This window comes from Cyprinus carpio, chromosome B16, assembly GCF_018340385.1.
Source record: "Cyprinus carpio isolate SPL01 chromosome B16, ASM1834038v1, whole genome shotgun sequence".
Taxonomy (NCBI): domain Eukaryota; kingdom Metazoa; phylum Chordata; class Actinopteri; order Cypriniformes; family Cyprinidae; genus Cyprinus; species Cyprinus carpio.
In genome coordinates, this window is record NC_056612.1 from 21,495,611 (window position 1) to 21,510,888 (window position 15,278).

The 15,278-nt window shown below is 37.7% G+C and overlaps 2 protein-coding genes across 2 annotated transcripts; one reads left to right on the forward strand and one right to left on the reverse strand.

Moving 5' to 3' along the window:
- Nucleotides 1-241: 241 nt before the first annotated feature.
- Nucleotides 242-3,512, reverse strand: LOC109088520 (transmembrane protein 74). The gene is made up of 2 exons (XM_019102678.2): nt 3,388-3,512; nt 242-2,132 (listed from the first exon to the last, which is right to left on the reverse strand). Exon 2 carries the CDS (start codon nt 2,071-2,073, stop codon nt 1,231-1,233), a length of 843 nt encoding a protein of 280 aa, XP_018958223.1. The 5' UTR covers nt 2,074-2,132; nt 3,388-3,512; the 3' UTR covers nt 242-1,230.
- Nucleotides 3,513-8,826: 5,314 nt separating this feature from the next.
- On the forward strand, nt 8,827-14,559 carry LOC109088556 (thyrotropin-releasing hormone receptor-like). The gene is made up of 2 exons (XM_019102728.2): nt 8,827-10,869; nt 12,338-14,559. The coding sequence occupies exons 1-2, from the start codon at nt 10,090-10,092 to the stop codon at nt 12,767-12,769; spliced, it is 1,212 nt and encodes a 403-aa protein (XP_018958273.1). The 5' UTR covers nt 8,827-10,089; the 3' UTR covers nt 12,770-14,559.
- The last annotated feature ends 719 nt before the right edge of the window (nt 14,560-15,278 follow it).

Consider the following 15,278-nt stretch of genomic DNA (forward strand, 5'->3'; position numbering starts at 1 on the left):
GCTAATATACAGTAAAAACACCAGAGAGTTTAGTTAATGAGTTTTAAAGCTAAAATCTTTTCATTAGAAAGACATTTCATTTAATCTTTAGTTTTTTTCCTTAGTGATCCCATGGACAAAACCAGTTAAGAGTCAGACAGACGACTCATGATCATGTCATATATATTCAGGTATTTAAGTGGTCACACTTATCGAAGTCAAATACAGGCAACTGATTTATCACAAGCAATAAAACACGAAATCAAGAATAATACAATTTTATTTTCATATCAGAAAGTGAGTCTTAAGTTATACGTTTTATGAATTGTCATTAATCATCAGAGTATGCACTGATACAGATGATATGATATTGATATTTTGATATTTGATAATTGATATGATATTTATCTTATGATAAATCCTATGAGCACAGACATTTTTTCCATTGTGTCAATATCTTGTTACATATTGAGAGCCTATAGGTTCAACTGTGTGTATACAGTGTCAGTGAAGATACAGTATGCTTTGCTCTCTCAGAGAGATGGATTTAAATTTCCAAAAAGATAGCAAATCATTGTGTGGCAGCGTCCTCCATTAAATATTTATAAAATATTTTAGCACATGGGGGGGGTGGGGGAGGTGGTCTGGAGTATTAGATTTCTGCATGGCCCATTCCACACATGAACTAACAAGGACAATATGAGAAAATAATGGCAAAACATCCCAATTATACGCTGACATTTTCTCAGAGTAACATAGAACAATGCTTTCTGAGGATCTTAATACACCAGAGTGCTCTAAATTAGAAACTGTAGCCCTAAATCACTCTACATAGCATGACGAAATGGCTGAAGTGGAGACATTTAAGTATTCTGAAAGAGTAAGAAAGAGGCAGTAGGATTGTCAGTATTAGCAGCAGGTTTCTGTGCAACAGGACTCATTTATTTTAGATCTCTTATTTTCAGCTTGGAAAGTAAGGGTTTGAACTTTAAATTTAACATCTTGCCACACAACCTGAAGTTCGAACCTCTGTTCATTCAAAAATTAACTTCATGACAATTGCTTCATGATTAATACAAATGATATCATGCTGTGTCTTTCTGAAGCCTGAGAAATCTGTTATGTGATATTATGTTTTTCTGCATCAGTAAGCAATTGTCACTGACGCAAGGTTGAAAAACAAGCTCTTTTAGCCATGCTGGAAAGGTCAACATAACATTGGCAGTCCAATAGATAAAATGGAGAAAACAGTCAACTAATGGCATTGCCATTCTCCTCCTCGACCAAACTATGTGGTGGCGATGAGTGACTGGGACTCGATCTTGTTCTTAAATTAATTGAACCATAGAGCTTTGTGGAGTGCTTCGAATAAGCGAAGGCTTTCCTTTTGTACATCTCCCCTTTCCACATTGAAATCATTAGCAGAGTGGACAGCACCACTCCGCCCAGGGTGAGAAGGCAAAGGCCGGCAATAACACACCTGTCAAGGTGCGCACCTATCCTGGCGCTCTCATTCTCGAGTCTTTCCATTTCACGTGCAGAGACGTTGTCAGGGTTCGCTCTGACGTCACGAGGGACTGTGTACGATATGATCACCAGCGAGATCCCAGTGATCAGGAACGTGACTGCGCTGATGAATCCGTAATCCACGGATTTCCCCGAACTCTCTGAGCTGAGGTCGATGTCGGACATCAGCGACAACTCCTGGAGGCCCTCGGGATGGATTTCGCTCGAGGAGTCGTGGAGCGAAGCCACATGGCGGGAGCTCTTCTCGCTCGTGTCCGGGGTGGCCAACCGGAGATTGACGTTTTCATCAATGTAAGTGAACGAGGTCTCCAGCTCCTTATCACAACACACCCTGACCTTCTCTGTGGGCTGATGCCGGTGCTGGCCATGTTGTCCTCTGACGGGAACCGTCCTTGGTGCTGAATTACACTGTCCCTCACAGGCAGGTGCCTTCAGAGTGGGAGAAGCTTCTTCCACCGAACTGTTTAGCCTGCAAACATGAAGAGGGCTAGAAGACCAATCCAGTATGCCGGGGGGATCAGGTCTTCCCCCTCTATTATCTATGTAGAGTAACTCCACCGAGGCCATCAGATCCACTCCCACAGATTACTTTGGTTTCTTTCCGCATCAAACCATCCACACTATACCTATAAACATATCATTTATATAACTTCAGATGAGAAATCAACTCACAGAGCATGTATATAGTAGCTAGTGATTGAGAAAGGTTTTTTTTTTTTTACAAATAAGACAAAAAAATTGCACATTTAAATGTCTGATAGAACTTTTTTTTTTTTTAATTCCTGCTTTTCACACAATGATATCTAATTAGCACACTGCAACAAAAACAAATTATTTATGAATATTTTTAAAATAAAAATTTAAGATCACGGATGGCCGCAATTGTTGTTTATCTTTGTTGCATGCTGTTAAATTTCTTATTTGCTCTTGACAAACTATGTAAATGTTTTAAATACTATGTGACAAGCATTTCTGTATACATCTCACAGGAATTTGTTCTGAAATTTCTCAAATTCTGTACATAGTTTTTTTTGAGCAAATTTACACTTATACCCAGTGTTACTGGATTTTTCTTTGTAGGTCAGTCTAGTGTACTGCAGCACGTGTCCCAAGCACAACTGTGACTCATGCGTACTATTTACTGCTCTTATGCTCACTACAGTGGTCTAGCAACAGTTAATGACTGTATTTGAACGAAATCCTTTGCCTCTTTAATGAAAGACGATTAAAGTTACTGATTAGCCCTACTTCTTCGATATCCAATTAGCAAAGCAATCCGTATAAACCCCAAGATAAGCTATAAGTCCCTTTAAAACGCATGGCTCATGGTCGATGGGGATATAGGCAATACACTTCGCAATAGAAATCGATATCATGATATATTTTTATGACCGATATCAGTACAGAATCAGTACTTTTATATGCAAGTGGTCAAATAAATAATATCCATATTATTTTAATTTGTTATTATATTTATACAAAGTTATTTTGAAATCTATGTAAATTAATCTTAATCTTTAGAATCGATCTTAAAGAAACCAATAAACTGGAAAAGTGTGACTATCAGTATACAAACGTTTCAAATCGATTAATGGTCTATAGGTACTACTCGGGAAAAAAATGACAATAAGTCATCCTACAGATCATCACAATCTGCAATAGCTAAAACGTTACACAATAGCTAAACCGGAATACGATATACACATATAAATACAGTAGTTTTGGCACGTGTCCATCAGGCTGCATCGTTACACTCATTAATAGGTCATATAATATCCCGCAAAGACAGCGGCACAAACAGGACACATTCCGCATCTCACTATATTTAGACGCAAATCACAGATTGTTTGTTTGGTATAAACAAATGTTCTTGGATAATACCTTCTCGTTTGTTGAACATTTTGGCCTCCCGGCTGCTGCTCTCTGCCGTTCTCCCTCCCACGCTCCGGTTTAAAGATGAACTGAGCTCTTGCTCTTGATGGCCAAGTTACTAATTCTACTATGGCAAAGGCTTATTTATAAATATTCATTAGGTAGTGATGACGTTTCTCAGCAATCTTCGTATGGGGAAGTGCTTGAGTATAAATATTAATAAGATTGCGCTGACGTCCCTTAGTTGATGTCCTATAGCGAATGCCTGCTCATTGAATTTTAATTAGGTGTTGGTGACGTTCCTTGCGAAAGTTCCAATGGGCTATGAATATTAAGTCAAGTCTTCGCCATAGTAAGATTTGTAAATTCTGCTCCGGTAGCTACGCCTCGCTGATTTTCATCACTCTTGCGTTTTCATGTAAATCACAAGAGGTTTAAAATTGTATCGGAACCATGGGAAATGAAGTTCTCGGAAGCGAAAAGGAATTATTGTCTGGACAAATCACCAGCGTATGACTGGAAACCACAGCCTGGAGATATTTTCCTACTACGACCAGTAAGAAGCAGCGACTGTGCTAAACCACACCCATTCTTCACCATCTGCTCTGCCTCTGTGGTCCTTTGAAAGCTTGAAAGATCACTGGTCAGTTTGAGGTCTATATAGTTTATTTTTAATTCACACAACCAGCTTATACCAGATCATATTCTTCAAAATGACCTTGTGAACGCACCTTTATATTATTTATTACTACTATATATATATATATAAAAGCTGAAGACTTGAATCAGTCAAAAAATTAAGAATATCTAATCAACATGATATTTTATTTCAAACGTTTTCAAGCTACATTCAGAAAATATCCCTAACTAGCATTTCCGTTCTTTCCAACAAGCAATCAATATCATTTACGCAGATACATGCTATTGTGTTGACCGATAAAGGATGACTTCGGCTCAAAGCCAGGCAAGTTCCCATTTAACGGATGAGTCTGCAGAGAAGCGGGGCTTATTCAGCCAGAGATTAATGTCCCAGACTGGTGGAGGCTCAGCTCAAGGGAGTATGAGGTGCACAGTCATGAATTCCCATCTGTCACTGCAGACTTTATGAACATAGGTGGAGTAGCTGAATGCTGCAGTCAATTTGGACTATTTTCAACAGGACAGAAATCTCAGAAGGGTGCACAGCTTATTTTCTGCTGCATGCCCCTCTGAGATTTCCACACCGTCAGCTACCAGCTGAGCCAATCCTGCATGCATTGCCAAGGACAAAATTAAGTTTCAGGGCCTTGGGTATCAATCAAGTCACCTTGGAATGTACAGAAGCATGCTGTGGCTCGCCAGTCTATCCTCATGTTGTTTGGAGCAGGTGGTTACACAGAGTGATACGTAGGCACTAAATAACATGACATAACAGCAACAAACCTGCAGTCATATACCTTTGCTCTCGCATCTGTGTGTAAGAATGATTAAAGGCAAATTAAATGGGTTATCAGTCCCTAATTATAAATAAAATGTTTTACATGATAATTTCTGAACTGCAAAACCACATAATGGGATGTTACATTATACTGAAACAAACAAGTATACATTTTTTTTTGTTTGTTTTAGGATCTGGAAGACAGACAGATTCTCAAAACCAAGGGTGTGAAACCAGGTGGGGATGCTTGTCCGGCAGTCTGTGCCACTAAGGTTAGTATTTTCACCAGCTGCCTCCCAGAGGTTAACATGCATCCACTTCAGCCTAAAGGAGCCAAGAGGAAATTAAATTGGAATATAATCTGTCTTGACATTCACCTGTGTACCTGCTGACCTATATAGTCCAGGTGTGCATGTTGTGCAAACAAAACTTTGCATTGATTTTGAACATTTCAGATATGAATACTATGAATAGATTACTGTTACACTACCATTTAAAAGTTTGAGGTAATAAGATTTTTTGATGTTTTAAATTAACTTTTTTTTATTTGATCAAAAATTATAGTGAAAAGTAATATTGTGAAACATTATACAATTTAAAATTACTGTTTTCTATTTTAATATATTTTAACAATACAAATTATTCCTGTGATGGAAAAGCTACAGTTTCAGCAGCAATTACTCCAGTCTTTAGTGTCACATGATCCTTCAGAAATCATTCTAATATTCTGATTTGGTGCTCAGGAATTTTTTTTTATTAGCGTTGAAATTGGCTGTGGAAACTAATGCTTTTTTTTCCAAGAGTTTTTTGCTGAATAGAAAATTTAAAAAATAGCATTTTAATGTTTTTAATCTTTACTGTAACTTTTGATTAAATTAATGCTAAATAAACATTTTTTAAAACAAACAAATAAAACAATAAATCTTACTGACCCAAACTTTTGAATGTATGTGTATTAGATATAGGACATACAAAAAGTACTCAGAAATTTGGCAGAGCTAAATTTACTAGTTTGGCGAGGTGTTGAAAGAAAAAGTTATTCTGGATACTGGATTGTGTGTAACTGATTAGATGCTGAGGATATTTCATTCTTTATTAGAACCTCAATGACAGTGTCTTTGTCAAAAATACAGACAAGGTAAGCGAATGCGAGTAGGTAGAGACAGGAGGAGCTGTCCTTGGTGCTGAGCACAGTGACTCAATTACAACTGAGCTCAGGCTGAAATCACTGCTGCCCACAGAGCTAAACATGTCACATGACATGATCCAAGGTCACATGTTATGTGATCCAGAAGTTGTGCATTTTAGGCTGTTCAGAATGGAATACTAGCTTAGTACTTACTGAATACTGTGCAGTATATACTTCATACTGATTAAAATAGTAAATGAAACAGTAGGCATTATTTCATGGCAGACATTATATACAGAAGTAAGCTACATTGTCAAATTGAAATATATCAATATTAAAAACTAATAAAAATGACAAAAGCACATTGCAAAATTACTAAAACTTGAACTAAAAAAAATCAAAATATTATTTATTAATAAATGATATAATAGTTTATAAATAAGACTAAAATAACACTAATGACCTCATGAACACATTGTAGTTTAATTCAGCAAGTGGTTTTCAAATATCATCTTGATATTTTGCATTTTAATGCAATTTTGCATCAAAATGTCATAAGGTTTTGCAGTCAGATTAATCATTTATTTTTAATTATAAAAAAAAGAAAGAAACAGAATCACAACTGATATTTCAGTTCATCAGTCATGCTGGAAATTGGGCTGCATATAAACAATATGTATAGTGAGCACAGTATTATATACTGCAGCAATAAAGAATAGTAGTATGCTATTCTGAATTAAGTCTCGGATTAAGGAGGTATATGTCTGAAAGAAAGCTCTTAAAGAAAGAAAAAAAAGAGGAATAATACTCTGAAAAAGACCCCTCTAAACTCTTAAGCCTCTTAAATACATACAGTTTAAGACAGAAATTTTAGGACAAGTGGAGAAGGAGAAATGTTTTTAAGGAGGTGACTGAAAGAGACAGAATGATGGACAGCTCTTATAATTATTTAACATCTTTGAAGGTCATGGAAAATATTGTCTCACAGGGTAACAGAATGTTTTGATTGTATCATAATATGAGCTCATCCTTAGCCATTTAAAATTATAACAACACAACAACCATTATCCCAAAGTTTTAATTGACAAAAAGGTTTTTATAGAATAAGAGTTGAGAATCGAATCTTGGACATAGAAATAGATCCATTGCCCTTGAACATGTTAGTATTATTGTAATAAATTTAATTAGTTGAAATGGGTTGATGCCGTCACCACCAACTACCTGCACTCATCTAATTTTTCTGATATGAATGGACTCTCTTTGCAGCTAATAACAGGAGTGCACAGAATGACTAGTTTCACCTCATTGTGTGCACAGTCTTTTGGATGGGAGACGTGTAAAGTGGGATGCAGAAATGGGCTCTTGTCATTAGGAAAATTAGAGATTCCTGAGTCGCAGCCAGAAATTGTATTTATTCCTTTGAGATCCTGGCTGCCCAGCTTTGAGTGGTCTGCTGGCATTGTGTCGGATTAAGAGAAGAACAATATCTTTGTGTTTTAAATTCTGAAGTTTGCTGAAATCAAATTCAATTAGAGAATGAATGATTCATACAGTCCTGCAGACGATGAATTATTCATTACATTTCCATAACAAATGATGAAATCACAGCCCTGTCTTTATGAATGCTTGTCACGCTCCCATGTTCATAAACTTGTGCATCTCAGCTTGATAATCTCTCAGATCTCTCACAGGCTATGCTTGTTCTTTTCAGAGTAGAAGTTGGGTGATGAACCATTACAGGAAGTTAACTTTGATCAATGCAATATGGGCTCCTTTGTCTCTTTCTCGAGGAGATTTAATGAACAATAGCTTCCAGATTTTATTCATCTCATAATTTTGCCTAGCCATAGTTTGAGTAGAGTTGAGATAAAGTAGGATTTTAGGTTGTTATGGGATGCAAATCAAATATACATTGCAATAGGACTCATCCTAGTACTTAAAAACATCCAAAATGTCCATCTTGGTCATGGTAATGCGATGTAAAATGTCCCAACAATATTTTTATTAGTGATAAATAACTTTTATGAATCTATTAAAGGCATTTTAAACATTTTAAATATATTTTCGTTTCATTCTTGAAATGAATCACAAGCCTAAGAAAGATTTCTAGAATCTGCAAGTTTTTAGGGAGTATTTGTGTGGTAATTCAACATGTCCACAAGATGGCAGTCAAACACTAATTGTGCAAAGGAGTATTTACACAAGGTAATGGGCGATCATCTATATGAAGATAATTTATGGTTGCAAATATATTGTACAAACAATTCATTATCTGTCTAGAACTTTTAAACAAATAATAAATCAGAAAAACTGTCAGACCATGTTTCCATTTGTCTACGCTTGTGTACACTTGCAAAGGTCTAGAAAGATTAATAGCTGAAAAAACACTTCACTGCATGAAGCTCCTCCTGAAATGTTGTTGTTGGTGGTCATGATGGATTATGTCTTTATGGCCGTCAGATAGAGCCATAAACTCTACAAATAGATCTGACCTTCACATAATGGAAAAGTGGAATGACTTGTAGGACTTTCTGTCTGTAATATCCTTCATGATGTAAAATAAAAATGTTTTATACACGCACGCATGCACGCACGCACACAGACACACACATAAAACATCTTTAAAAAATCCAAGAGATTTGACAGCTTTAAAGTGATTGTTAACTGCTGTTACCTTTTCTGAAAAATATAAAAGCAATCTGTGTCAAGTCTTGAGAGAGCACAAAAGCTGTCAGAAATTATTAATTATTTTTTGTGACATGAATGACGTGCTTTTGACGAAAAAACAAAAAACACATTTAGCAACACATTTAGAATAGGCAACTCAACGTGAACTCAGGTAGCCCCGCCCCTTTTCAGATGCAGTCGTTGTCTTCTGTTTTCGGTTTGTATTTCCACAGCATGAAGGTACAGGTCTACAGATGTATGAATTAACCGCTTGTTTTAAAATGTTCGGCCTACTGACTTGTTATGAAATCCGACTGGAACATTACAATGCTCATGATAACTTTCGTTAACTCTTTAATATGTAATTCCACTTCGCCAGCTAATTACTCTTCAACAGATATCGTAAAAATGGAAGTTCAAAGGCAGAATTCTAAATCTGGCAGCGGGCTTGTTTCTCTGGCGCATCTGGTAGCCTATATCGTTTGGTTTAATTATTTTGGTGTGAACGGACATTAATGCTCCAAAGCTAAAGCTTTTTTATAGATAAAACTAGCTTTTTATCCACTTTCTTAAAAATCTCATTTCAGTTGACCTGTTTGTATACAAATACATTGTCAAATAACAATCGTAACATTATATATTATAGCTCAAGGCACAAAACTCAAAAGATGAATCGCAGTGATTTTTCTGTCATCATAAATTGGCCTACACTGAAGACTATTAAGACCTGTGCGTCCCCAGTAGACTCAGTTAGGCGTCAATAATAGCTGTCCTTCGGGTGTCACCTCCTGCATTCTGCGGGTGAAATCAAACTTGGCCAGTCTTCCTGGGCTTGGATCAATCTGAACCTTATCACAACCCTTGAAACAAACAGCCTAAAAGCAAGCACTATCCGTTCTGATATACCCAAAGCCAACTGGCTTTTAAACAAACACCATATTGCAGAGGAACACTGTAATTAGAATGTGAAATGGGCCTATATTTATTTATTAATTTTTTTTTTTTTTTTTTTTTTTTTGGCAGTTTAGCCAAGAAACCCATAATCGAACAGACTGTGTGTTGGAGACACTTCCTCTCTTGCTTGCTGCTGCGGCATTACGCACCGCACAACCTACCCTTACTGACGCTCTCGGTCTCGTATGGGTTACAGGGGTTTTTGAGAGACCATACCAGCCTGTTCAGACCTGGGCGGTGCAACACCTCTGTCAGCTCAGCTCAGTTATGCCCGCCAGGGACAGGATTTTTATATATCACACAAAGTACCACGGACACATTCTTGGCTTTGCACCAAACGCAAACGCTTTAATTTTCATCTCTGAGATCTAAAGTCTGCTATGCGGTGTTTTTTTCCAGAAGGACATTTAAAACTGCACTGATTTTAACTTGAAGGAATTTTATTTCTCTGGAATGTTGAAACATGACCCTTTTGAGAGCTAAAAAGTAATTTTATTTATTTATTTATTTATTGCGCAAAAGAGAAAACAAAACCAAGTGGAGCATGGAGAACAGCACTTTATTAAAATTTACCAACGGGACTCTGGCTACGATATGGACTGATTATAGTATCGAATACAAGGTCGCTAGCATCTTATTAGTGATTCTTATTTGTGGAGTTGGAATTATTGGCAATGTTATGGTCATTCTTGTGGTCTTAACGACCAAGCACATGCGTACCCCAACTAACTGCTATTTGGTGAGTCTGGCAGTTGCCGATCTCATGGTCCTGACTGCAGCCGGGCTGCCCAACATCACCGAGAGTCTGTTCGGTGGCCACTGGGTGTACGGATACGCTGGGTGCCTCTCCATCACTTATTTGCAGTACCTGGGCATCAACGCGTCCTCCTGCTCCATTACAGCCTTCACTATTGAACGCTACATCGCCATTTGCCACCCGATAAAAGCGCAGTTTATGTGCACCCTCTCCCGAGCCAAAAAGATAATTGTTCTCGTTTGGGTTTTAACGTCCCTCTATTGCGTTATGTGGTTTTATCTTTCCGACACGAAAGAGGAAGTTTATGAGAACGCTGTCCTCGTGACATGCGCCTACAAAGTATCTAGAAACCTGTATTTGCCAATATATTTCACAGATTATGCCGTATTTTACGTTATCCCGCTTTTGCTGGCCACTGTTTTATACGGATTGATCGCAAGAATTCTTTTCCTCAACCCACTCCCGTCGGATCCCACGGAAAGTCGAAGAAACTGGAAAAAGGAGTCGTCCGTCCATGGGAACTCCAGGACTTCCTCCAGCAGCACAACTGCTGCTTCTCGGAGACAGGTAAAGTGCTGATTTAATCTCGCTTATTTTATGCAGAAGTGAGTTTTGGCGCTTGCGAACCATAAGCTACGCTACTGTAAATTCTAACATTCACTGGTTTGGAACGGGTAGGCTATCGTTATCTCTCGCTTCGATTTCATGATTGTTCCATTTATGATACTTTTATTGATGAACAATATTAGAATGAATGAATACATAATATTAATTTTGTTCCTTCGGACAGGAAAGTCAGTTGCAAATCTAAACAATCAAAGATACATTCCACAATTCTTGCAAAAATGTTATAGCCTACAAATACTTTTTAATGATTAAAGACGTTTTAGAGGGGACATAACATTTCTTCCTAACTAGGTATAAATTGAATAGAAATATCAATACAAAAAAGTAAACATTTCATTCATTCAATTTCTACCCTCATTACAAGACTCATCTTTTATTTCACGAGATCAGAAAACAAACTACACTTGTTTTAAGTCTGACGATCTCTTAAAAGGAGTCTCAAAAGTTATTCGTACGAGATTCTGACCGCTATGTGTTTGATTGCCTAAAAATCTCATTAGACTCATTAGATTCATTTGGAAACTGCGCTGGTAGCGCTGTTTGTTTTTAAAGAGCCGAATCATTAGTCACTCGTTCGAGATTCTAATACTTGATTCACATTAAAGAGCCGGCTCTTAAGAGTCATTCGTTCGGGAATCGAATTACGCTGGTCTATAGATTATGTGTTGCGGTGAATAAGTGCTGGAAACATTTGTGATCCAGAACGCAGGTGTTTCCTGATTATTTGAGAAATGTTATGTGTTGTGATGCTCACATAGCCTCGAGCAGGTAAAGGTCCAGCTGCATAGTGAAGCCAGACAGCATCTGAAAAACTCGGAGCGACTGCACTTGTGGTGGTGGTGTTGCCCTAGGGCTCTTTAACTTGTACAAACATGGTAACAAAACACACGTTTCATGACCTTTATAAAGTTAGTCTTAAACCCATGTAGCAAATCTCTACAATAAATGAACCGTGACATGTTATGGTGTGGGAATAATCTGGCAAACAATACAACAGCTGTACCATGACAATCATGTTTATACTGTTGCTAAAGGCCAAGATGGAGTGAGAAATTAAAATGAGTGTGCTGGTACCTCTAATAAGAAAACAGGTATTCTGCTAGTCCATAGTCACTCATATTCAAACACATTAACCTTACACAAAAGTCAGTATTAAAGCAGCAATATAAATATGTAAAATTGAGTATTAATGGTACACAATAAATTACAAACGTACCAATATTTTACTTAAACAGTTGAGGCTTGCAATAATATAATATAATATAATAAATACAGTATGTGTTATAAAAAATTTTATAGTTTTATTAAAATTAGATTGAAGAGCATTTTTGTTTAAAAAAAATGTAATTATGAGGAATCAGAGAGTTACATAGATAACTGAAAACTTCTGTCACCCTCTTTGCTGTAGGTGACAAAGATGCTGGCAGTGGTGGTGATCCTCTTCGCTGTGCTGTGGATGCCCTATCGGACGCTGGTGGTGGTCAACTCCTTCCTCGAGAAGGCCTATCTGGACACCTGGTTCCTTCTGTTCTGCCGTCTCTGCATCTACTTGAACAGCGCCATCAACCCTATCATCTACAATGCCATGTCTCAGAAGTTCCGCGCTGCCTTCCACAAGCTCTGCCATTGTGGTCCCCAGCGCTCCGAGAAGCCCCCCACGTATAGCGTGGCCCTCACGTACAGCGTCATCAAGGAGACCTCCAATGGAGAAAGCCCAGACCACTATACCACAGAGCTAGATGACATCCACGGAGCCGCCGAAGAGCTTCTGCCCCAAAGGAAGAAGCTGTCATTTAAAGAGTCCTCACTAGCTTGTAAAGACACATTGGCTAGTGCTTAGATCCTTGGTTGATGTGTTTGACTAGGGTGCTTATTTTGCACTTTCACAGTGCCTCAGTGGCCTATTGGATTGGCTGCCACATGGAAACAGCATTTTGACAATCATATACACATTCGAAACAAAGCAGATTTATTCATACCTTATCCATAACCTAGACTTATATAGTAGCTCAAGACCAAAATATGTCATATCCAGTCTGTGAAGGTGAAGTAATGCTCCTGAAGCAATCATGGGTGAGGATTGACAGACAATTGGATGTATGATTGAACATGATTCAGTGACGGTATTGATTTGGAAGTGATTGAGTGTATGAGCTAGGCTGCAGGATTAATTGAAATAAAACCTGTAATTGTGATTTGGCTTCGATTTGATTCAATTAATGCAAGCGTTGCATGTTTGACGAGCCATGCCCACAAAAGAGGCAGGATTTTGATTGCACGTGCACCACTTGCCAGTTTCCACTTATCCCCTATTGAAAATTAACTATACACTTGCGAGTGGCGTGTCCCGAATGGCCTGTGTCAAGTGTGGCACTGTGTTGTGCTACACGTGAGCAGCTTGTGACAGTTTTCAGTATCTCAAAGTGGCTTGCTTCTCTACACAAACACATTTCTGCGTATGCTTAGTTTGGGTGGCTGCATGCATTTGGGAACAAAGCATGCACCAAGCATCTTACCAAACTGTAATGAGAAGCACTTATAAGATGGCTGTTTAAAGACAAAAGAGCTCCATTTGGCTCCCTCACTCTGCCAAAATAAAATCACAATTACATTTTCCTCCAAAATCGTGCAACCCTAGTGTGAGCTGAGGGGTGAATTCTTTGGCACTACAAGTCAGAAGATTTGTACCTGTGGACTCAAAGCGATGGTCAGTGGTCACTGTGGCAACAGCTGCATGCATCATGGCCAAATAATTACTCTGGAGAACCTGTTCCAGGAACAGTTGTCACATTGTCAGTCACTGTGATCCGAAATAATGGATGGTTGATTACTTCTTGGCTCTCATTTGTTTCAATTGTAAGCTCAAAATTACATTGTAGAGAAATATCCTGCCCAATGATTCTTTCTTTTGCAAAGGGGTATAAAATGACACTATTATGAGGCATAAAATACCATAGTACACCTAGAGCCATGACACTAAATTCTCGCCCACTTTCCAAATTTATCAGTCTAAAACTAGAGTAAACAACTGTGTTGGTTTTGTCATATATACTGTATATATATTGTGTTCATCATCAGCTGAGGCTGTTTTCTCAAAGATCTGTCTGATGCTCATGCTGGCACTGAGATTTCCTAGCAGAGTTCAGTTTTGCAGACTGCAAAATTAAGAAGGAGATGAAGATAATCTGTGATTTTGGATGTTTGTACCTTTTGCATCATTGTGGTATAATGGATGGGTAGGTAATTTAAGAATTATTTTCTGTTGTAAATATCTGTAGTATTCAGTACTTGGCTGCTGTAAAATATCTACATGGACATGGATTGTGATGTGACATTTTAGACCTAACACAACTTGAACTGCACACTTATGTTTTTTTTCTCATTATCAGTGAACAGTTTAGTGAATGAAATGTACAGCTGTTGTGATGTAAGCAAAAAAAAAAAAAAAAAAAAAAAAAACTGTGCGGTGGTAACATTTGCTCATTATTAGTGTTTAAATAGCCTTTCTTGCTGTTTTAAAACATGTTTTGTATTTGTATTTTGTACAGTTGTTGTTTAAAATAAACATAGTAAATGTTTGGGAAATTCCTCTTTGCCTGATTTCATTTTTATGGTTTAACATCCTCTAAATGTTACTCAGATATCATGCTAATGGAGAAGCAGCAATGTATGAGAATTTCGTAACAATAATCCGGCAACATAAAATCCAATCAAATGAATTCCAGCTCATTTCCTCAAAATCCTCTCTTGGACACAGTATTTCGTCACAGATTACCCAGTGACACAAAAACAGCCAAAATTCACACTTGTCTATGAGATTATGAGTGTCCGGGTCAAACTCCTGCCTGTCAGGCCCATTCCATTGCAAAAGCAGTCCTGACCCTCACTAAACTCTCCAGCTAATGGAGCCCCGATGCAGGGTGGATGCTCAGATAGAAGACAGATGCAAAAGCTCTATAGGAAGAGCCTGAACAGCCATTTATTACCATTCCCTCCTGCCCTCCAATAACAATAAATCAACACTCCATATAGAGAAGTGGGTTATCAGCGAAGTAATTTATAAGGGGCAATAAATTAAAGAGTGCTAACAAACATTCACGAGTTTGTGTGCCCATATAATCTTAGAATTAGTGGTAAACAGATTTGGCTAGATGTCTGCAATGGAGGGCTCAGAGAGATTATATAAATGGTAAGAGGATGTTTCTATACTTGGATATTAATTGGAAGATTAGATAGGCATACTCCTCCAGAAATTATGTTAATAACTTGTGTGAATTGCAATTGCAAGTGAAATATAATTGGCTTGTTTGAGCATGATGTTGTAAAAGCTTTGTTTTATGAAAATTCTG

What these genes read in the sequence shown, in the direction of transcription:
- LOC109088520 (XM_019102678.2), bottom strand. Translation starts at nt 2,073, where the DNA reads ATGGCCTCGGTGGAGTTACTCTACATAGATAATAGAGGGGGAAGACCT.
- LOC109088556 (XM_019102728.2), top strand. Translation starts at nt 10,090, where the DNA reads ATGGAGAACAGCACTTTATTAAAATTTACCAACGGGACTCTGGCTACG. An exon ending in CTGCTGCTTCTCGGAGACAG is followed by an intron (nt 10,870 to 12,337) that starts GTAAAGTGCTGA and finishes TCTTTGCTGTAG; the next exon opens with GTGACAAAGATGCTGGCAGT.